This window comes from Armigeres subalbatus, chromosome 3 (genome assembly GCF_024139115.2).
Source record: "Armigeres subalbatus isolate Guangzhou_Male chromosome 3, GZ_Asu_2, whole genome shotgun sequence".
Taxonomy (NCBI): Eukaryota; Metazoa; Arthropoda; class Insecta; order Diptera; family Culicidae; genus Armigeres; species Armigeres subalbatus.
The window spans coordinates 197664679-197688947 of record NC_085141.1 but is presented as its reverse complement, the minus strand read 5'-3'; the positions used below and the strand labels follow the sequence as shown (position 1 = coordinate 197688947).

General features: G+C 37.9%; 2 protein-coding genes across 2 annotated transcripts in view; one reads left to right on the top strand and one right to left on the bottom strand.

The window, feature by feature from the left end:
• The window catches only part of LOC134225058 (cadherin EGF LAG seven-pass G-type receptor 2), a 108446-nt gene extending 102484 nt beyond the window's left edge, over positions 1-5962 (bottom strand). Inside the window, exon 1 of the mRNA XM_062704820.1 lies at positions 5887-5962. The gene's annotated coding sequence lies outside the window, so the exon portion shown is untranslated. The remainder of the gene's footprint in view (positions 1-5886) is intronic.
• The window catches only part of LOC134225059 (putative fatty acyl-CoA reductase CG8306), a 63788-nt gene that overhangs the window by 3271 nt on the left and 36248 nt on the right, over positions 1-24269 (top strand). Inside the window, exons 5-7 of the mRNA XM_062704823.1 lie at positions 6821-6966; positions 9642-9751; positions 9827-10019. Coding sequence (XP_062560807.1) covers positions 6821-6966; positions 9642-9751; positions 9827-10019 — 449 coding nt within the window. The remainder of the gene's footprint in view (positions 1-6820; positions 6967-9641; positions 9752-9826; positions 10020-24269) is intronic.

Below are 24269 nucleotides of genomic sequence, written 5' to 3'. Positions count from 1 at the left end.
ACTAAAGTCCATTTTTTGTCATTGCAGAAAGTAGCGTGTGCAAAACTCGATTTTTCAGCACTCATAGTATTATCCAACTCGGTAAGCCTCGTTGGATAAACGTACAACTCGTGCAGAAAAAATCACCTTCTTGCAACTAGTTGCACAAATTACTATTATGTAACATAATGGTCATTAAACCACCCATTTCGTTGGTATAGAAAAGTAGGCCATTTTATCACTCAAACCAGATCGTGTTTGTTATTATGATATCAAATGAGTGTTATCCCATTATGATAAGGAATTGTGAAAAAGTGCATGTGCATTAACAAATCATTTTTACGTGTTTAACCTAAAATTTTAGCAAACCTTATTCCTTATTTCTGCGATACATATTTCTTCTAAGATATAAACGTTATGGTGGTTAAAAATTGATTTTGCTCCACAACGCTCATTCAATTCTGTCCCATGTTCTGAGTGTCCTCTGCATGACACATGGACAAATTAAATTGTCCATTGTACTGATTATCATTGAGAAAGTGCTATAATCAGTACAATGGAAAATTTAATTTTCCCATACTAATTCCCATAAAAAAAAACTTGAAACGGCTTGTGCTAAGTCAGTTTTTTTATCCAAATCAGCACACATTTTCGGAGAACACCCAGAACATGAGACACAATCGAATGAGCGTTGTGGACCAAGATCGATTTTTTGAACCACCCTAATGTTAATAGTTGACACGCGATTTTTTTTGCCCCTTAGGATTGCTATGATCGGGGTGGGTTTTTGAAAGTTGTGGACTGTGGGAATCAGCTAACATAATCCTCTTGAAAACTTTCAGGAATGTGGTTTGGTCAGTCAAGTCAGTCACATAGGACAAAGTCTAGTTAAAATGTTAGTTTGAATATGTCAGTATTATTTGTATGTGCGTTAAGCGTTTATTATTTATTGAGTTATTTCTTTAATTGTGAGTTGTGTCATAATTGTAAAACACACCTTATCTTCTATATTTTAGATCTGTTATTGTCACTGTGTTGTTGTCGGTTGTCTGTTAAGTTTCGACTTAAATGTCTTATATAACTTCGTCTTATTAGTGTTTTAGTCATTGTTAGATACAGTGTGTATTAAATTACAAAAGAATTGTTAAGTAATGCCTTACACATCCTGTGTGTCCTTCCTCTATCTATCAATATCTGTTTTCTCCTTTTATCAAATTCTATTTTTTTTCTTTTATAGCTCAATCTCTACTTTTTCTTTTGTCTTTCTTTTATCTCAGAATTTCAATTTAATATTTTTCTATCCAATAGTAGAGTAAACAATTTCTCAAACAAAAAAAATCCTATCTAAATACCTAAATCTAAAATGTTCAATATTATTATTTCATTCATTTTTTCTTTTCTATTTTTTTATTCCTACGGTTTTTTCTTAATTGATTTCTGGTTTACTAGGTATTATGTTAGAACTTATCACCAGAACCAATGCAAAGTTTATGTAGGAAATATTCATTGTTATGGAGAAACATAAATTCATATTCCTATCATTAAGCTATTTTCTATTCATTTAATTGCATTGAAATTACCATTTTGAATTTTCCAACCTGATGCAAATCCTGATAAGTCTAAATAGTTCTCCACTCCTAATTGAAAACATTCTGAAATTTGAATGTCTCTAAAATAGAAGACTAGTCTATTGTGATTCATGACTTCTCAATTTCAATCTATATTACAACCTATCATATCCTACTGACGAATTTCGCGCCAACCCTTCTATGGGGCTGGCAGCACCATCTCAGAATCGAATAAAACTTGGTGGGCATAAAAATATGGTATTTCTAAGCCACTCTGCATACTTAGTTTTTCAAAAATTGTCAAGAGTAACATGTGATGAAAATGAAACTGGCACTGGCACACAAAAGTTTCATACAGGGTGGCCACTGAAATTCGATTTTCATTCCCGGTTTTTTCCCGCTTTTCCCGATAATTTTTGTCAATTTTTCCCGGTTTTTATTTCGTAAAAAAAAACAGGGAAAGAGTTTTAAAGCTTTGATTGGGTGTTTTATTTTTTGTCTACTTTTGTATACTTTTGAAATAAATATATATAATTACCAACAACGAGTAATGCGAAATGCTTTAAACAACAGACACACTTAAATTGTGCGCTTCGTGGTCATGTAATGGTAGTGTCAACCGGCATTTAATCACCACAGTACCACATTAGCACCTTATTACAAAGTTTCTATTTTTTTATTGATTGCAAAACTTTCGTAAGTTTCTGACAGAACCAATGGACATTGCATGCCAGTTTAGTTTTATTCTTATTTCTTAGTGCATTATGATAACAGAAAGCAGTACAAATGTATAGTATCTTATAGTACAGCAGAACTATTTTTAATGTTCAGTTCTCTATTTGATCCTATTCAGACTACAGCAGTGACAGTGAGGACCAGTGTTGTAAAATGTCATTCGCATTCGTTTGTATAATTTTCCCAGAACTTTTTCCAGAAGGTAGCTATCAATTCATGATGTATGACGAACTTATAGCGCTTAAATGTGCCTACAACTTTGTCTAACAAGACATTGCTGTAAATATGTAATCTGGGGCGTGGGAGGCAAAATGTCATTCAAATGACATTATGTCAAATGACACGTGACATTTTGGACAGTTTTTACTCTCCAGCCTCAGATGTTATATTTAGAGTAATGTACCCTTGGACAAAAATATAGCCCTACTCAAGCATTATGAGTACATCTAAAATTATGGAATAAATTTGGCTTCTAAAGAAAGTTATGAACAAATTAGTCAAATGACATGCAGATGACATTTTACAAGCCTGGTGAGGACAGTAAAGCATTGTATTACCTCATTATAATTATTGGTATTGCTTTTTAAAAAAGCACAAAATTATAAAATAACTAATTTGAACACAGCTTAATCTGACGTCCCAAATCTTTATTTCCGATCAAAATCATTATTTTGTTTTTGGATAATTCTAGACATTCGTAGGGGCCCTTCTTAGCCGTGCGGTAAGATGCGCGGCTACAAAGCAAGACCATGCTGAGGGTGGCTGGGTTCGATTCCCGGTGCCGGTCTAGGCAATTTTCGGTTCTGAAATTGTGTCGACTTCCCTGAACATAAAAGTATCATTGTTCTAGCCTCAGGATATATGATAAATGGTAACTTTGCTTAGAAACCTCGCGGGTAATAACTGTGGAAGTGCTGAATGAACACTAAGCTGCGAGGCGGCTCTGTCCCAGCGTGGGGATGTAATGACAATAAGAAGAAGAAGAAGAAGAAGGCATTCGAAATTTAATCAATATTACATTTAAAATTTCTAAAATTTAACGTTCTTATTTCCAGTTCTATCCATTAAAATAAAATCTTGATTTTTTATTAAAAAGTTATGCAGAAATGTGTGTTTCAATAGTATGGGAGCCACTTTTTATAGCGGGAGGGAACTTGAACCATCGTAGAAACATTTCTTGTCTTCAAAAACCTCGTCTGTCAATTTTAGTTCCATTTGCTCGAATAATTCTCGGGTGGTCTATACCCGGAAAATAGGCAATTAACTTTGATTAAACTGAATATTTATGATATACTTGCAGAGCATGAGCATGAGCAGGATAACCGTACAATTCGTAGTTGCTACTCCGTGATTGACTAGAACTTGCGAAATTGCACAGGGAACCAATTGAATGGAGCTTGGGTTTTAGCTATCATTCTCAATGTGCAAATTTCGGAAATTCAATGCATTTTACTAAGTCAATTACGGCGCCGGCCACGTCCTTACGGTCATCAAGGGAAGGAAGGATTATTAGTTCAACTCTCGTTGCTACTAGAGACCGAGTATACCTCTGCATCTCCACGATAGTCTTAGGATAGGATATTGTGTTAGTATGAAGGGATATATTATCTGGATTCACTTTGGTAAGTGATGCGATCTATGGGATAGGAATATATGAATGAGAATTAGAAGTACTAGAGTAATGAGAAAGTATTAAAGTGAATTCTAATGGGATTCATTTTTTACAATTAGAATTTGAATGCTATTGTATTCTAATACCACGCACACGTCTACCATACCATCGCTACCCGCACATCAACCTCACACATTCTTACTTGTATGAGGCCTGCACGAGCATAGCGACCGTATATAGCATTCGTATACGGGTACAAATGAATGCCAATCTATTTTTACATTTTATTTACTGCTACTAAGTAACAGGCAGCTTTTTATAACAATTCTATATTTAGAATCATACTTGCTAGCAATGAGAATTTGATTTGCAAAGAGATTGAGTTATATGATTAATGAAATTATCTAATAGGAAATTGGAAAGGGCCAGGGATCAAACCCTTAATCTCCTGCTTATGAGGCAGAAGCAGTGACACAAGGCCACCAAGCACCCTTGAATATTTATGATATACTTGCAGACCCGACGAACTTCGTTTCGCCTACATTTGATCTATTCTCTGATTAGTTCTCGAGTTATGCAGAAATTGTTGCATCATTTGTATGGGGGCCCCCCATTCCTAAGCGGGAGGGGTCTCGAATTATCTTAATAATCTTCCCCGGCCCCAAAAACATCTGCATACAAATTCGAACGGCGTGAAAATTCAGTAGTTTCCGAGTCTATAAGGTTCAGACAGACAGAAATTCATTTGTCACACTTTGTCAGAAGATGTCGAAATTGATACAAACTATAAATATATGTACAAATATGTGTACGGCCCCTAACGAATGCTTTTTAATTGCATTACTACTAATTTTCCACCCGAAATATAATATGAAAATATTTGTTACAAAGAATACAAAACTCGAACTGGATTTATTTGTTTTCCAAAATAACATTACTTCTCAATATAGGATCAGAAATGAACATAACCACAATCTTCAATGTTTGGCTCCGGCACAATAGAATAGTTTAGCTTCAGTTTCACAACCAAATCAATTCTATTCGCATCACCCAGATGAGCCCTAGCGGATCCTCCATGTAAAGAGCTATACCTGATAAGTATGCCGGGACATACGATCAGGGGCTCAGTCTGCAAAGCAGCCGATCCGCTATGAATCGTTAGAGGTGCACTGAAGTGCTCCAATTGTGAATGATACACAGATGAATATTATCTTCAGCAGAGTGTAAAATAATCGATTTTTTCTTTGCTCACTTTCAGACGCATTCATAGTCGGCACTGTACTGTCAATATTCGATTGACTATTGGTCATTGAATATTTATGCACATTCTACAAATTAATAAACTATCTGAAATCTAACCACGTTTTAAATGAGCGATGTAATTTATCACATGGTCCAATGCACCGAATGAACACAATGACGTTTGAGACGGGCGCTGTTTACTAAAAATGAACACTTGCATGAACTCGATGAATGAAAAAGTATTCATTCTTAGTCAACAGCGCACCGCTCAAACGTCAATGATGAACTCGGTGCATTGGACCTTAAACTGAATCCGATTTGCATCCGTGAGGCACTTTCAACGGTAAACATCAATATAAACAATAGTGCTGTCCAATGAGCAGCTCGAAGTAGCTCAAAGTTGTTCCCGTCCTGCTTGTTCTTTTTTGTCAACAAATGGGCATAAGCAGGACAGGGAGAAGGTTCGAGCTACTTCAAGCTCTCACTGGACAGCACTAATGCTAATTATGTTTTTTTCTGCACATAGTAAACACACTCAGTGACAGTCGAATGAATGAGTTCGTGGAGTAGTCGTCTGACTATTTCATTCTATGCTTTGAATAATCATGCGATGTTTGTCAAATCAAATTTCGGAAGTAGCTTCATGAAATTGAATATTTTACGCTCTGATCTTCAGTGCCGTCAACCCCCGTGGCCTTGGCTAGGGTTGATTCGCGATTGAAAAATTCAGTATTATAATCATTTACTTACCCAAATTATTTAGATTGCCGTACATTGAGTAGTGTGCTTCCCGACTTTTTCTGAATTTCAGATCCACAAAAATGAATACACCCGATTCTTTTTTTACACGGATTATTTTCACACGGATTTTTTTACACGGCTTTTTTTACACGGATTCTTGAAATAACACGGATTTTTTTTGCACGGTTTCTCGAAATAGCACGGATTTTTTTTACACGGATTCTCGAAATAACACGGATTATTTTTACACGGATTTATTTTTACACGGAACGCATCCCCCATATTAACAAAGACCCGGTTACTTTTTTTACACGGATATTTTTTGCACGGCTTTTTTTACACGGTTTCTCGAAATAGCACGGATTTTTTTTGCACGGATTCTCGAAATAACACGGATTATTTTTACACGGTTTCTCGAAATAACACGGATTATTTTTACACGGATTTTTTTCACACGGCACGCATCCCCCGTGTAAAAAAAGAATCGGGTGTACTAAAATTGAACTAACTATAATGCACCTTCTTTTGTTTACGTGTTGTTACGTCTAAAATATTAAAGTAAGATATACTAGTTCAAGTTTTATTCTTATTATTATTAAAAGATTTATACTTATCATCTTTTTGTTGACACTATACAGCTTATCCACAGAGAAACAGACGTCTCATTCAACACATGTTCTATTGTTCAGCTTTTCAAAGGTAGATTCATTTCTTTTGTAGGTGATCGATGGGTCACCGTTGGTGCTTCCATCGATTTTGCTTGTGTTTGACGTTTGCACGCTATCGCCACCAGGATACCGATTGTTCACTCACAGTGCATTTTAGCATATGGCGATAATATGTCCGTGACGATGATATTGATTGCATTTTGTTCTAAGCGAGACGTCTGTTTATCTGTGGCTTTCTATTCCATAAACATTAAAAAAAATCTTTATATTTTCAGTCTATGGTTCATGTTTCTAGTGCTTACGTCAACTCGTATCTCAAGGAAGCGGATGAAAAACTGTATCCTGTACATGAAGATGCCGAAAAAATAATTGATTTGGTCAACTCGTTGAGTGACGATGCCCTGGAACAGTTAACTGACAAGTAAGAAATAGCTCGATTTGACATATCATTTCTCAATAAATTGGGAAATTGTTTGACATAGTTTATCACTCATTCGCCCTGGAACTAACATTACGAAAAAAGCGAAAAATACAACTGATTTCCAATGATACTATGATTTGCTTCAAAACGCTGTGTCTTCTCTCCATATAACTAAAGGTAGATAAATGTGCAATCTAAGATTGAAGAATCCTTCTAGAATTGTCCATGAATGGAATTCGATATGAGTGTATTTTTGAAAATTATCAAGAATTCAGCTTTATTTTTTTAAACTCTCTAGATGTGATATAAATTCCATGAAATTTCGTAATAATAAATATTAAGTATTCATGCATTATCAAAATGTATGGGAATCCTGAGAATAACATTTGAAAATGTTTTGAGATACTTAAGTACCATATGGATATGAACAAACATTTGGATCATTTTGATGTAGTTCTAAACTGCCTGGACACTTCTAATTTAATCGAGTTTTCATGTGCCGTTGGTCGAATGATCCAATGCATAGTCTTATCTTTCCATTGCCAATGTCATGCAACACTAATACGATAACTGCGTTTTAAATTCATAATTTCTTCATGAACTTAGTGTGTATACATTAGACTGCCCCAGGATACAAAAAGTTGTCCGATTTTACGGGGCACCCCCCAGAATTTTGCCTTTGAGTAAGAAAATCATTCTCTGAAAATTTCAGCCTGATCGGTTATTGCATAAGCTCTCATGAGACGTACTTTGAGACACGCTCACTCAGTTATTTTATGTGCGCGCTAGCTTCTCTCGTCGCACGGAATCGATGCTACGTGAGCTTTCGTAGCTCATGGCACACTGTCTCATCCATGTATACACGAGAATTAAGAGACTCTGGTTTTTAGCTGATTTATTTGGAGTTTGGTTGAGCACTTTTAAATTCATTAATTGCCTTGAAAACAAGCGCATGTAATCGAAGGTAGCTGCGATATGTGTTGTGGCGCGCGTGCAGTTACTTATGTTTCAGTGCGCGCGAAATCACGCATCGCAGGCACCTTTGATTGCATGCGTATGTTTTCATGGCAATTAATGAATTTCAAATTTCTCAACCCAACTCCAAATAAATCAGCCAAAAACTGATTTAAAGTTTATTTAGTAATAGTAGAATTTTATGTTGAATTGTTCATTGGCATGTTAACTTCATTTCCTGCAAATCTGGGCTCAATCGGGCTCTTCCATCCAATTTCCTGTACGAAATAGTAACAGAGGTGTATTTTCCCATATATTTAGGCTGAAACCCCCATATTAACTTCAAATCAATTGCGCCACCTTATGTAATAACCGATCAGACTGAAATTCCCAGAGAATGATTTTCTTACCTAAAGGCTAAATCCTGGAGGGTGGCCCGTAGAATCCGACGCCTTTTTTTTCTCCCCATATTAGGCTGGGCCACTCTAGTATACATGCTCAGATTTTTAACGCACACGTTAACGAAACACGATTTCAAGAGTAAAGGTTTCCCCAAACACCCGCGACGGGATTCTATTGCTTGGCGACTGCGTTTCTGTTGCCGTTTGTAGGGAAGCGTAGATGGAACATAAGTCTGGGGGCCCCTTAACGCATTCTAACACTTACCTTCTTGAACAAACTGATCTCATTAAAATTTCAATTAAATATCAGTTTCATCAACCAGGAAACTAGTCAAACAAATGCTGAACAAATTTTTGAAGCCAGCGACGGAATTAGCTGCGGCATTGATTTTAGTTTGGAAATCGAGAAAATGTTGCCAGGGGTCCAACTAAATTCGTTTACCCTATAGATAGTAGAATCTGTAGATGAGCGAAAGCATGGTTGGGCAGCGTGCACAAATTACGTAACGCTTAAAGGGGGGTTGAGCGTAGTGTTACGATCCATTCAAAATTTTCAGATGTTTCATACAAAAATTTCCATTGAAATCGTGACGTCATGCTCGTTTGGAGACTCGTTTGACAGTTCGTTTGGAGACAGAGAATTTATCTTCGCTCATCTATAGCTTACCCTACTTGGACTTCACACACGGAACCGCGAGACAACTTACTTTATGGTTCCTTTCACTCAAATCCGCCCTTACGTGGAAGAAGCCAAAAATAAGTAAAATGCGAAAAAATCCAGTGAATACTTCGAAAACAAAGAATTGGAGAGAAGCACGCCGGATTAGAGATGTCGCAAATTAATCGATTACTTCGATTAATCGATTCATCGTTGTGATAATCGATTAATTTTGAATCGATTATTACCCAACGATTAATCGATTCAATAATCGAGAGGAATCGTGAGTAATCGATTAGTTACTAATCGATTAATCAGAATTTTACGACATCATAAGGATGTCGAAAATTAATTGATTATTTCGATTAATCGATTCATCGTTGTGATAATCGATTAATTTTGAATCGATTACTATACAATGATTAATCGATTCAATAATCGACAAGAATCAAGAGTAATCGATTAGTAACTAATCGATTAATCGGGATTTTACGACATCTCTACGCCGGATAACAACAAAACACGACACAAATTGAGCCTAAATTGCCTATTTTGCGAATGTTATTGATTTTAGAATTTGTGGCTTTATTGTTTCTTGATAATACACATATTTACGTAAATAATATTACTCCATACTGTCCATATTTTATTATTCTCAACAGATTACTAAAGGATCATCCCAATACGTACACATTTACAAAACATATGGCAGAACATGAAGTCAATAAATGTGCTTCAATTTTTCCATGTGGCATCGTTCGACCAAGTATGAGTAAGTACCCAAAACGTCCAACTGATTACACTTTTTGCACATTTTAATATGTTTATTTTCTGTGAATATTAATAGTTACCGGGGCATGGAAAGAACCCGTCCCTGGATGGACGATTTCAAAGAATGGACCACAAGGATTTCTTATGGGAGCTTCCAAAGGAGTTATACGTCGACTCCCCGTAGGAACTGAACTTATATACGATTACATTCCAGTCGACACAGTTGTTAACCAAATACTCGTGACAGCATATCATATTCAGCGAAACAGGTAACATAGCAAGGAATATCGTAGTCTTTCTTGAATACACTTGAATTATTTTACCGACCTTCCGTTTACCGAAATTTTGTCAATATTTTACCAAAGTTGATTTTTACCGAGATTTCGGTAAAGATTACCAATAACTCGATAAAGTTTACCGAAATCTCGATGATTTTTTACCGATGTTCGACCATTGCCAAGATCTCAGCGGAATTTATATACACCAAAATCTATTCAAATCAGCATTCAACATTCAACTAAATAATTTAAAGCCAAATCTACGCGGTAGCGCGCACAGAAAATATTGTATTTGCAGTGCGTGTATTCGCGTGGCCCAGGCGTGTATTATTTTGACAGATCGAAGTGACATTTACAAAACTCAAATATCCATTTATTAGTTGCACTCACTAAATGTATTTTTTTTGATTGTTAAAAATTGTGAAAAATAAAAGAGCCAAGATTTTTTGCCAACTGTGTAAGACATCTCTCATCTCACAACAGAACGAGTGTAAGGTCTTAGTTTGAATAAATAAATAATACTTTTATTCAAAAACCCTGATTAATCTTATTTGCTCTAGCAAATGTAGGGCATTTATAGATTTCTTATTGATGATAGTATTTGAAGTTTAAAAATTCTATTTATAAAATTGTCAAACTTGGGCAAAATGTGCTATTTTAGGGGAACTGTCCCGTTTTCCAAACAAAGAAATACAGCACCAATTTCAATGTGGAATCAGAACTGTTATAGTATAACCATGTGTTAATGTACGTGTCGTTTAGTACCAAGCACAACTTAACATATGGTCAGTCATATGACATGACTCGTATCCATCCCGATATCATGTGGATTATGAAACCAATCACCTGGATGAGCAGACCAAATCTCTCTAAATTTATTCTTCTTCATCCACCACTGCCCTCAGCCATCATCGGCCTCTAGCCGTGAACTCCGAGCGATGCGATGGGCGATTGCATTCATCGCAACCGACACCACTTGCATCCAAATGACAAAATGACAGAATGACAAAAAAATGCGCCTACTTCTTTCATGCATATTCGCAGACCCACCGGCAGTTCTACCGCTGCACAGAAGGACCAATCTTCAAAAAGACGGTCAAAAACCATTTTTTCAAAATGATCCAAATTGAAAACTTGAGTCATGGGTTGTTAGTAGAATACTTGACGATGAAGTAAACATAGTTTTGAGTCATTTTATTCGGGTGGATCATACCTTTACATTCAATACAAGTTGAGCATGTTGTCGATTTTTAATTCTGTTAAATCTTGTAACATTTATCTTACTGCTTCATTATGTTGGCCACAACGTATACATCATCCAAACCTATTATATTTGGCACCATTACAAAGTGTAGTCCAAAAACTAATAAAGCCACGCATATACGTTCGTAAATTATTTTTGATCGCGCAGAAAGTACTCGGTCTTTATTATGTATAAAATTATTATTGTATTATCTTGTTGCTGTATTCATTGTGAAATTCAAAAAGGTACCCATCGGTACCCATCAATGAAATTCACACTGTAGTTTCATTTTTTTGCCAGGAATCCAATCCTGCAGAAATTAGGTTCCGCCACCCTCCGCCCGCAAAGTTATTTTGGTTTTACTGACAGTGGTCGTTTCGGTCTTGCCAATCAATTTTGATAAAAAGCAACGCACAATATGTTTTCTCTTCTCCTTCTACTTCTCATTTGCCCCAATACAATGATGCGACATCAGCTGAAAATTGTCTAGGGGTTGTACACTTATTACGTAAGCGTTATTTTTGGGTTTTTCAACATCCCTCCCTTCATGTAAGATTTCTTACATACAAATGATTTTTTATTTATGGGTAAAACGACAGTTCCCCTCCCCCATAAGGGCATGCGTAATATGTGTACGGCCCCCTAGTACCATTTGTTCTTGTCTCATGCATACTTTAATTAAGAAAATTCCACGTGATCATGAGTTTTTACAGGCACTTGCGCACTCATTACAGGCACTTGAAAATATTGTTAAAGAAAGTAGGACAAACTATCAAGTCATGTCTTTTTTAGTCGCAATGCAGGGAGAGTATCTTGTTTGACCCCTACATCTGATTTTCCATACTTACTCTGTAAAAAGATCATGAGTTTTTCACATGAACCGTAATATCAAGAAACGATTTGCGCCTCTACAGCTTTACTTTGTGTGACGATACAAAATCCATTCTATATGTTTACAATTTCTAATAATGGAATACAATTTTACGTTAGCACTGCAGTGAGGTGGCAGAAATTGGTAATTAAAGGTAGCAGTTAATATCTGTGAAAGTGCTCATAGAAATAGAACTCTACACTGGCGCCGCCAGCCATTGATATTTGATGAGGCACCACTTGGTGCAAGCACGTTGTCTTTGAGAACGTTAGCGTGCTTGCGACGACTGGTGACCCACCTCTCGTCCCGGTAGTGGATCTCTAGCTTGCGGGTCGGTGATGCCGAGAAGATGAACCATCCATTCAATGAAATATCATAATATGTGGCCTGATAGACAATTTTATTCACTTCTAACATTTTTGACCGTCTTTTTTGGAATTGATCCCACTGTGCGCTGGTGACTTCATGCTGTCGCTGTGTAGGTAAACAGTGAACAAACGAAAAATGCGCGAGCAAAAAGCACGTCAATACGCGATACTGTCACAAACTGTAATGACAATGACTTGCATACGGATTTTCATGGCAAGTCTAATGGGCCAAACACAATGGATACGTTTGCGTGCGTTTTGACAGTTTTCCCATGGAAAAACTGTCAAAACGTACGCAAACGTACCCATTCTGCGTGGCTCTTAAGACTCAATTATATTCCATCTTCATGGAGGAAAGTAAAAGTTATCTTCATACCAAAAGTAGGAAAGCGAGATAAGACGCATCCTAAATCATTCAGGCCCATTAGTCTTTCATCAGTTCTGTTGAAAACTATGGAAAAGGTGTTGAGTGATTATATCAACTCAAATTACATGATTAAACATCCACTGTCTACGTTCCAGTTTGCTTACCAGTCCGGTAAGTCAACAATTACGGCACTTCATACAGTGGTATCTAAAGTGGAAAAAGCGCTTTCGGTAAAAGAAATAGCACTTTGTCCTTTCTTGGACATTGAAGGAGCCTTCGATAACGCTTCTTATTCGTCAATGGATCGTGCCATGAAGAAAAGAAACTTCGACACGAACATTATCAAATGGATTCACACCATGCTTGCAAAAAGAGAAATCTCTTCATAGCTGGGAAGTTCGTCTCTTACAGTATGGGCAACAAAATGTTGCCCTCAAGGAGGGGTCCTCTCACCACTAATGTGGTCCTTAGTTGTAGACGATCTTCTAGGAAGCTTAGAAGAAAAAGGTTTCGAGGTTGTAGGCTTTGCTGACGATATTGTCATTATAGTGAGGGGGAAATTCGACAATATAATTTCTGAAAGAATGCAATGGGCTCTAAATTTTACCCAATCGTGGTGTATTCAGGAAGGCATTAGCATTAATCCGTCAAAATATGTAATTGTACCATTCACTAGAAAAAGGAAACTTGATCTAAAAGCTCTTAAGCTTGGAGGACCTGAAATTCAGCTTAGTGAACAGGTCAAATACCTGGGAGTCATACTAGATTCTAAACTGACTTGGAATGCTCATATTGAGTGTGCCATCGGAAAGGCAACTAGTGCCTTCTGGATATGCTCTAAAACAGTTGGAAGAAAAAATCACAAAAATAAAGACAAAAAAAAAAAAGTTGGAAGAAAATGGGGCTTAAGACCAAAAATGATAAAGTGGATTTATACTTCCATTATTCGTCTAAAACTGACATATGCTGCTCTTGTATGGTGGCCAAAAACAAAAGAGGCTACTGCACAGAAGAAGCTGACAAAACTGCAAAGGTTAGTGTCCATTGCTATAACGGGAGCGATGCGTAGCACTCCTTCAAAATCGTTAGATGCAATTCTAAATCTGCTACCATTGTATGAATTCGTGTAGTTAGAAGTGGAAAAGAATATGCAAAAACTTAAACGATTGAAGTTATTCAAGTCAGGCGATTTAGTGGGCCACTTGAGTACACAGGATTTTGTTTTTACACGATTTTTTTTCGCTCGTATTTTTGATCGTGTGACTTCAATTTGCCACCAAACTCTTCGCAACATGTTTCAAAAAATCCAGAATAAATCAAAGAAAAATCACATGGTAATTAATATACGTTAAACATTTAGGATGAGTGGAAAATTGAGAAAATGTAAATCGCGTAAAAACAAAATCCAGTGTATCTCACAAAATTTTCAATATGGGCCAGTGATGAATATGAGTGGAGACTAGATGAAACCTGTGGAGAACTATGACATTCCTTATATACTGGGAAGTCGGAGGTCCCACTGTTCGGGACGGTTCCATAAAATTCTAAACAGATGGCTCAAAAATAGGAACAAAAACGGGAGAAGGGATATGGGATGGGATATCGATCTCAGTGGCAATGGGAAACTATCCAACGGTGTTCCAAGCGGAGATTTTTGCTATAATGAAATGTGCTAATATCTGTGTAGAGAGGAAATATAGATATGCAAATATTTGTATCTTCACAGATAGTCAAGCGGCACTCAAAGCATTGAGTAGCTTTAAATGTACATCAAAACTTGTCTGGGACTGCATTCTTTCATTGCGAAAAGTGTGCCAAGAGAACTCCGTAAATCTGTACTGGGTTCCAGGACACTGTGGCATTGAAGGTAATGAAAAACATGGAACGTGAAACCTCTCAGAACATCTGCTTTGCAGTTGTGATGCATTGTACAAGGGTAGATTAAAATTTCTAAATAGTGGCTTTATGCAACCAGAACCAGGAGATATTTGGACTGCACATCCTGGAAAGATAGTGGGTTTTATTAAGGAAATCAATTATACCGGACTGGGAAAAGACGCATCTTAGGTTGTTTACTTGACAAATGGTGATCAACCTACAAGATGCGAATACATAGTTAAGAGTAATCAAGGGTATACCACAAAAGTTCAACTCAATGGACGCAGTGGTTCTACGCACAACAAAAAAAATACGACAGGCACTGCTTCTTTTATACACAAAGAAAATCTTCCGGTAGACCCGAAGGCCTGTGACATACCGCATTCTGATGTCCGTGTTAGGAATGCACGGGATCGGTTACATATGAAATTTTTAAGCCCCAAACGCAATATAACGGAACGGCGACGGAAACGGCAAATTTGACAGAAAATATATGGGCCAACTGTCAAATTTTCCGTTTCCGTCGCCGTTCCGTTGTATTGCGTTTGGGGCTTTACTGGCTTTGACAAGAATTGAAATTTTCAATAGCTTATCGTTAATAATCTTAAGTTTAAATGGAATAGGCAAAATATAAATGATATATAAATCTTAAAAATCCACCGAAAGATAAAGGCGCTAGTAACGTTTAAAATCTTTCCTTCCAGCGTAACGCTGTCGATTTCCAAAAATGTAAATGACACCCAGCATAGTAAAAAAAGACGTAAGTCCTACGTCAAAAATACTAAAAAAATATGAGTGAGTGATTTTTAGCGTGTTTTGCGCATATAAAATAGTATTTTGACCATAATTTCTGATCCCATAGTCCAATCTGGCCAATTTTCATTAGCAAACAATGGAACAAGATTCTCAGTAGAACGGAACCTGTTACGAGTAATTCGGCAAATGCTAAGTTCCAAAAAGTGTGTCTACAAAATTGTGTACACATACACACACATACATTACCTCAATTCGTCGAGCTAAGTCGCTTGGTATATGACACTATGGGTCTCCGAGCCTTCTATCAAAAGTTTGGTTTTGGTGTGATCATGTAGCCTTTACGTATACTTAGTATACAAGAAAGGCAAAACGTGTTATAATGGAAACCCATACACTGTCCACCTTCAATTACATAAAACGATTACGATACAATTGATTCAACTGCTATGGGCGCCTCGAATACATGTATTATTCTGCTTAATGATATAAGGTTGTTTATTTATTTCATCTTTGGTTCAAAACCACACAGACTAAAGTACCTAAAGTTTACTAACATTAAAATCAAACATGTCACATACATTGTTAAACAATCTACAACATCTGTCAAGAGGTTTGTTGTAACCGTGAGCAGTGCGGTGTAGCGAGGACCACGAGGATTGCGTAATCAGCGGTTAGGTGCGTGGAGGTTGATTTCCTGGAGCACGCTACTGCAGTAAATGTTGTCGAGGATCATGTCAAAAATGAAAAATCGTTGTAAATACGTTCGGCGTTTAGAGAGTGTTTGCAAACCAATGAGCGTACATCCTTGCTCATACGGAGGCAGGCGATGTGCTTTACTACAGGTGTGGGCCAAACCATCAAGTAGTATTTGTTCAACGAAAATTCGTTCTTTTGAGAGAAAAACTCTCAGGTGGCTTGCCTAAGATGGCCGAAAGCGACCGTCACGTCTGGCATATTCAGTACAATTTTTTTAACAGACGTGACGTTTCACTCCGCCCGCCCACTGTGGGTGGTATTGTTTACATTATTTTACCGACTACTACAGACTCAGAGGACTTTGGCCCACACCTTTACTGAAGCACATCGGGAGGCAGGTTATCGGGATTGGTCCATGGCAGCTGTCGTAATGCGAATGTGACGAAACGTTTCTGGATGCTTTCTATGCGTGATGCATGAATCGCATGGTAAGGAGCCCATATTTGAACTCCGTACTCAAGAATGCTTCGGACCAACGAGCAAAACATAAACATCATCCAATTTCGTCAAATGTGCTGAACTTGTTGTTATCACAATAAAAACAAACTACCGCAATAATAGGACGCAGTTGCCTTCGGTAGGCTTTGATCCCACGACCCCAGTACGCTAGACAGGTGCTTTTTCCTACCCAATACCTTTTCCGAACTAAATCTATCACATGTTGTACATATGCATAATCGAGTTTCAGACATAGTAATTTATTTCCACTCCGGGTGGCTTAATACCCGGCATATAGGCAATTAACTTTGAATGTACTGAACTCGAGTGGCGATCTATCTTCGGTTCTGTGGTCGGGTTGGGATCTGACGACCAAACTGGCACAACCTCACACAACCCTACTTCATTGAGCGCCGTTGCTGATGAAGCAAGTATGTAGGAGCCGGACAACACTAAATATCCTACTTGATTGGCATGTGTACAAAAATACATATGAGAGAGTTAGTTCAGAAAATGTATTGAGAGAGTTCGGCTGGTACCTGGTGCTGGGAATTTGGTTTCATCAGTACCCGCTAAGCTGCGGAGGACGACGGATTTTTCTATCGACGAGTACTGTCTCCATGCGCCCGCATGGAGAAAACAGAACTGTGCAATAAAAATCCTATTCGACTAGATGCTGATGTCATATTAGAAATTTAGAGACAGTACTCGAGTCGAGACAAGTACGAGACACTGAAGACGACCACATAGTTGTGGTCGAAATACGTATCTGCAAAGATATCGAAATAATTGGTGGAATTAAATTGAGTTACTTAACTCGTCTTAGACGATTGAATACATTCCACTAGAAAGAGCTTAAAATATTTGTTTCTTAACGAAAGCTTTTCTTGGAGTCAAGTATCAAGAGAGTCAAGTAATGAATCCAGTTGACGATCCACGACGGTAGACCAAGACGGTTCAGTTTCAAGTTCAGTTTTTCAATTTGAAGCAGCATTTTTTTTTACAAGGAGTAATGCATTATTGGTATCTCCAGTAGCCTTGCAAGCCCGTAACACGGTAGATCACTTTGACGTAGTGTGTTGCGGTGTGAAATCTACCAAACAAAGCCCTAGCTTAATCCATTTTTCTAGCTAGGGCAATAAGTTGTGGTAACTAGGATTCATCGTATTTAGTCACCGCTACCAACAGCAGTCTCAGAAATAAAACATAATGTTACCTTGCAGACAGTTGAAAGACTCGGATTCATCTTGTTTGAGGCTAAACCGTATGCAGCCGAAGAAACTTTTCAAGCAATTAGTTTAAAAAAAAACCCTGATTAATCCACCTAGCGGTGATGATGCCTTTCTCGCTCGTTCAAAAGGGTTGACAAACATATTATACAAGTATAATATAACACTAAATAGGGCTTATTTTTCACATTTGTTTAAGGCAGCCCTTACTTTGTACCGTTAAATGCACAACAACGATCCATAAATAACATCTGAATGTTCCATAAAACGCTACCTTAAATCCATAAAATAGTTCAGGCTTATCCATAAAGAATAATTTTAAGATCTATAACTAAGCATAACTAAGTTAAAAAAAATAAATCAAATAATTGGAAAATAAGTATGTACCTTTAAACATGATCAAGAAAAACAATATCATTCCTGCTATTTTCCCATGAGCGTATGACAAATGACCTATAAATGTTTTAAAATTATCCATAGAAAACTACATTTAATAAAAAATACAATTTTGCGCAATTTTTATCGTGATTATGATCCATAACTTCGGTAATATGATCCATAATTTTGGTCAAATGACAAGTTTTCGAGTGTTTCCCGTTTTGAAGTCAGAATCCTTCTGGAATAGTATGATTCTTCATCATATAGATAAGAATTCATTTTTTGCTGATGAGCAGTTCCGTTTTTGTCATTGATATTTAACCACTTTTCAACTAAAATTTACAAATTTGATCCGACTTAATAAAATCTTCTCTTCAGATTTTATTAAGTCGGATCAAATTCGATACTGTTGCGTTTATTCATATGGAGAAAATTTCGAAGTGATTAACCGAATGTTTGATTAAAGTTGATTAATTTTAATTTGCTTTTGTATATATTATACTGAACTGAACTAAACTTATTTATCAGATCACTCAGATCTACAGGTAAACTCCTGTACAAAATTTGATAAATTACTCGTGACAGAGCTGGTGTTACCTAAATCAGCATACTTGTGCCAATAATGTGTCAGGGAATCAAAAATCGTTGTTTACCTTAGTGTAATTTGTTATGGATTATAGCAAGGATGTTTTCGATCATTTAGTAATATAGGTTCGATAATTTAGTACAGGGGATGGACAAAATAATTAGGATAGGCAAATTTTAGGTAAAATTAGATGTGTTGTAACTACCTTAGTTATCATCCGATTTTGACAATTCAGGCATGCCCGAACTAGAAAATTAAAGCAGTTTGACGGTATGTCCATGGAACCGACTATGGCCACCGGATTCCGGAGATATTCCGGGATTTTCGGAGGTAAGTTCAAAACCGTAAATTTGAGGTGGATATTAGGAGAAGTTGTGGTTAAAAATTGAATAATATTAGTAACCACAAATGAAGTAGGGCTCTAGCTGATTGGAACCATATATTGAGATTTGGAATCGGACCAGAATCAAGTGAGATATGGCCATTTCTTTAAAATCGGTTCCGATCGATACTTATCAAAGGGGTCAGGCCACAACTTCATTTGAATCTCGCTTTTTGATAGATCGGCCACTATGATTTTATTCTAGAAAGGCTCTAATGTGTCCAGAATAAAAACCAATTGAATAAACGGATCCTGGAGTCGCTGGGATGTCCCCGGGGAACCTGTGAATGGGGACATTTAAGTTTTAGCACCAAAATCAGTCATTCGACGGCTCTTTTTTCATGGTTTTCGATCAGGAAGCGAAGTATGAATAGAAAATGGTCCATTGACGGCTCTGACCGTTTCCAGGATCTACGGATTGGCCTCGGGGAACCTGTGGAAGGGGACATTTTAGTTTTACCAAAAAAACAGTCGTTCGATGGCTCTTTTTCATGGTTTTCGATCAGGAAGCAAAGTTTGAATATAAAATGGCCAATTCACGGTTCTGACCGCTTCCAGGATCTACGGATTGGCCCCGGGGAACCTGTGGAAGGGGACATTTTAGTTTTACTACCAAAACCAGTTATTCGACGGCTCTTTTTCCATGGTTTTCGATCAGAAAGCGAAGTATGAATATAAAATGGTCCATTGATGGCTCTGACCGCTTCCAGGATCTACGGATTGGCCCCGGGGATCCTGTGGAAGGACATTTAGTTTTACAAAAAAAAAAACAGTCGTTCGACGGCTCTTTTTTCATGGTTTTCGATCAGGAAGCGAAGGATGAATATAAAATGGTCAATTTACGGTTCTGACCGCTTCCAGGATCTACGGATTGGCCCCGGGGAACCTGTGGAAGGGGACATTTTAGTTTTACCACCAAAACCAGTTATTCGACGGCTCTTTTTCCATGGTTTTCGATCAGAAAGCGAAGTATGAATATGAAATGGTCCATTGATGGCTCTGACCGCTTCCAGGATCTACGGATTGGCCCCGGGGAACCTGTGGAAGGGGACATTTTAGTTTTAGCACCAAAACCAGTCATTCGAAGGCTCTTTTCACATGGATTTCGACCAGGAAGCACAGTATAAATATAAAGTGGCCCATTGACGGCTCTGATCGCTTCCAGGGCCTACCGGCTGCCTCCGAGGAACCTGTTGAAGAGGACATTTAATTTTAGCACCAAAACCAGTCATTCGACGGCTCTTTTTCATGGTTTGCGATCAGAAAGCAAAGTATGAATATAAAATGGTCCATTGTCGGCTCTGACCTCTTCCAGGACCTACAGATTGGACCCCAGGAACCTGTTAAAGGGACATTTTAGTTTAAGCATCAAACCCAGTCATTCGAAGGCTCTTTTTTCATGGATTTCGACCAGGAAGCGAAATATGAATTAAATCAAAATTAATTAAATGACCATTGACGGCTCTGACCGCTTCCAGGACCTACTGATTGCCTTCGAGGATTCTGGGAATGAGGACATTTTAGTTTTAGGACTAAAACCAGTCATTCGATTTTTGATCAGGAAGCGAAGTATGAATATAAAATGGTTCATTGAAGGCTCTAACCGCTTCCAAGACCCACGGATTGCTCCTGGAGAATCTGTGTAAGGCGACTTTTTATTTTAAGCATCATAACCAGTCATTCGACGTCTCTTTTCTAGTGGTTTCGATTAGGAATCGAAATCAATATAAAAGGGACCATTGAGAAACTCTGACCGCTTTCTGGACCTACAGATTGGCCCAGGAAACCTGTGGAAGGGGACATTTTAGTGTTAGCACCAAAACTAGTCATACAACGGCTCTGTTTTCATGGCTTTTGATCAGGAAGCGAAGTATGAAGTAGGCAGGTTCCTTGTGAGCTATTCGTAGGTCCAGAAAACGGTCAGAGCCGTCAATGGTCCATTTCTTATTCATACTCCACATTCTGATTGAAATCCATGAGAAAAGAGCCGTCCAATGATTGGTTTTTGTGCTAAAACTAAAATGTCCCTTTCCACAGTTCCCCGGGGGCAATCCGTAAGTCCTGGAAGCGGTCAGATCCATTAATGGTTCAACTTATACTCATACTTCGCTTTCTGATCAAAAATCACGAAAAAAAGCCGTCGAGATAAAGGTTTTGGTGCTGCAACTTAAATGTTCCTTTCCACTGGTTTTCCGGCGGGAATCTGTAGGTCCTGAGAGCGGCCTGAGAGTCATCAATGGTCAATTTTATATTAATGCTTTGCTTATATTAAAGAAGAGCTGTCGAATGATTGATTTTGGTGTAAAAACTAAAATGTCCCCTTCCACAGGTTCCTCGGGGCAACCAGTAGGTCCTGGAAGCGGTCAAAGCTGTCAATGGACCATTTTATCACAGACAAACAGACGTAACACTTCTCATTTCAACATCGTACACGTGTACAACGGTTGATTTGAAAAACATCTGTGCTACGCGATTGTGCCAAGAGAGGCGCTAGTGTTCAATGATTAGTGTATATGCTGCTGAATGTTTTCTGTTTTGATGATGATGATTGATATAGATGTATGCGTTAGGAGCAAACGTCAAATGGTAAATAATCATGGCCGGCTGTGTTTTTCGCGATTCTGATAACAGATGGCAGTAGTGTTTTCCGAAAAGCGAATGACGATAATTTTTCAAACAGTTTGTATGAAGAGTTACGTCTGATTGTCTGTGATTTTATATTCATACTTCGCTTCCTGATCGAAAACCACGAAAAAAGAGCCGTCGAACGACCGGTTTTGGTGGTAAAACTAAAATGTCCCCTTCCACAGGTTCCTCGGGGCCAATCCGTAGATCCTGGAAGCGGTCAGAGCCGTCAATGGACCATTTTATATTCATACTTCGCTTCCTGATCGAAAACCATGAAAAAAGAGCCGTCGAACGACCGGTTTTGGTGGTAAAACTAAAATGTCCCATTCCACAGGTTCCCCGGGGGCAATCCTTGGGTCCTGGAAGCGGTCAGAGCCGTCAATGATCCTTTTTATTTTCGTACTTCGCTTCCTGATCGATAACCATGAATGAAGAGCTGTCGAATGGCTGGTTTTTGTGCTAAAACTAAAATGTCCCCTTCCACAGGTTCCTCGGGGCCAATCCGTAGATCCTGGAATCGGTCAGAACCGTAAATTGACCATTTCATATTCATACTTCGCTTCCTGATCGAAAACCATGAAAAAAGAGCCGTCAAACGACCGGTTTTGGTGGTAAAACTAAAATGTCCCCTTCAACAGGTTTCCCGGGGCCAATCCGTAGATCCTGGAAGTGGTCAGAGCCGTCAATGGACCATTTCATATTCATACTTCGCTTCCTGATCGAAAACCATGAAAAAAGAGCCGTCGAATGACTGATTTTGGTGCTAAAACTTAAATGTCCCCATTCACAGGTTTCCGGGGACATCCCAGCGACTCCAGGATCCGTTTATTCAATTGGTTTTTTATTCTGGACACATTGGAGCACTTCTAGAATGAAATCATAGTGGCCAATCTATCAAAAAGCGAGATTCAAATGAAGTTGTGGCCTGACCCCTTTGATAAGTATCGATCGGAACCGGTTTTAAAGAAATGGCCATATCTCACTTGATTCTGGTCCGATTCCAAATCTCAATATATGGTTCCAATCAGCAAGAGCCCTACTTCATTTGTGGTTACTAATATTATTCAACTTTTAACCACAACTTCTCCTAATATCCACCTCAAATTTACGGTTTTGAACTTACCTCCGAAAAACCCGGAATATCTCCGGAATCCGGTGGCCATAGTCGGTTCCATGGACATACCGTCAAACTGCTTTAATTTTCTAGTTCGGGCATGCCTGAATTGTCGAAATCGGATGATAACTAAGATAGTTACAACACATCTAATTTTACCCAAAATTTGCCTATCCTAATTATTTTGTCCATCCCCTGTAGTTTGTCAATAACTCATTCGGCACCATAAAACACGTTTTAAAATGTAACTTCTGGTATGAGTCATCGACAAACTAAATGATCAAACTTAGATTACTACATGATCCAAAACATGTTTGGATTGTAGAAAAGTTTGGATACATTTTCCATTGATTTGCCAAAAAGAAAAATTTTCTCCGAATCCTTCCGAAACTCAGCTTCTTCCACATAATCCGAGTGCTATTTGAAATCTTCAAACAGATATGTTGTCACTATGAATGGGGTTCCAATTAATTGGTCTAGCGAAGTACAAGATTTAGGACTTATGTAAAGCATGAATTAATTAACTATCAAAACCACACAGAAGGTATGCAAGCGAAAAGGTACGAATATAGTAAGTTAATATATATAAAAACAAAACCATTTACTAAAATAAATTGTTTGATTTACAAACTAATTGTTAGGCCAGCCATGTTTTACATATACTGTGCCAATATGAATTATTTGTTGCAACGCCAGGAAGAATGCATTACAGTGGATTCGAATCAAATGTTGAAATTGAGTCTGAAGTTGCTTCCCTGCACACCAAAACATTATGAATATTAGGTGACATATCTGAATGAATTGACACAAAAGCACACGTAACGTAAACTCAATCGTATATGTTTTTCAACGTCAGATGATTTAAATGTGCCACGGAACCTAAACACAGCACCAGGTACGTTGCCGCACGAATGCACAAGCAGCCGATGATCAGTGCAAATTGCGTATAACCTGTTATACTTCGATCACCTCTCTCCCAAGAAGCAAAGATAGCTGAGGGGTATCGTTCTAGGCTCTCACTCAGAGCGTCTGTGTTCGACGCTCGTTCGGGCGCCGAGAGCACTCGGCAGTCATCCTGACCCTCTTTTTTAAAACATATTTTTTTGGTATAATACAAATAAGTTTTATACAATTTTATTTTGCTAAATGCCAAATTTTTAAAACGACTTCTCTGCGTTTGTAAACAAAGATTAAAACATCGATTTGTCAAATCTGACAGGCGAGAGCACTCCCACGCAATCCAACAC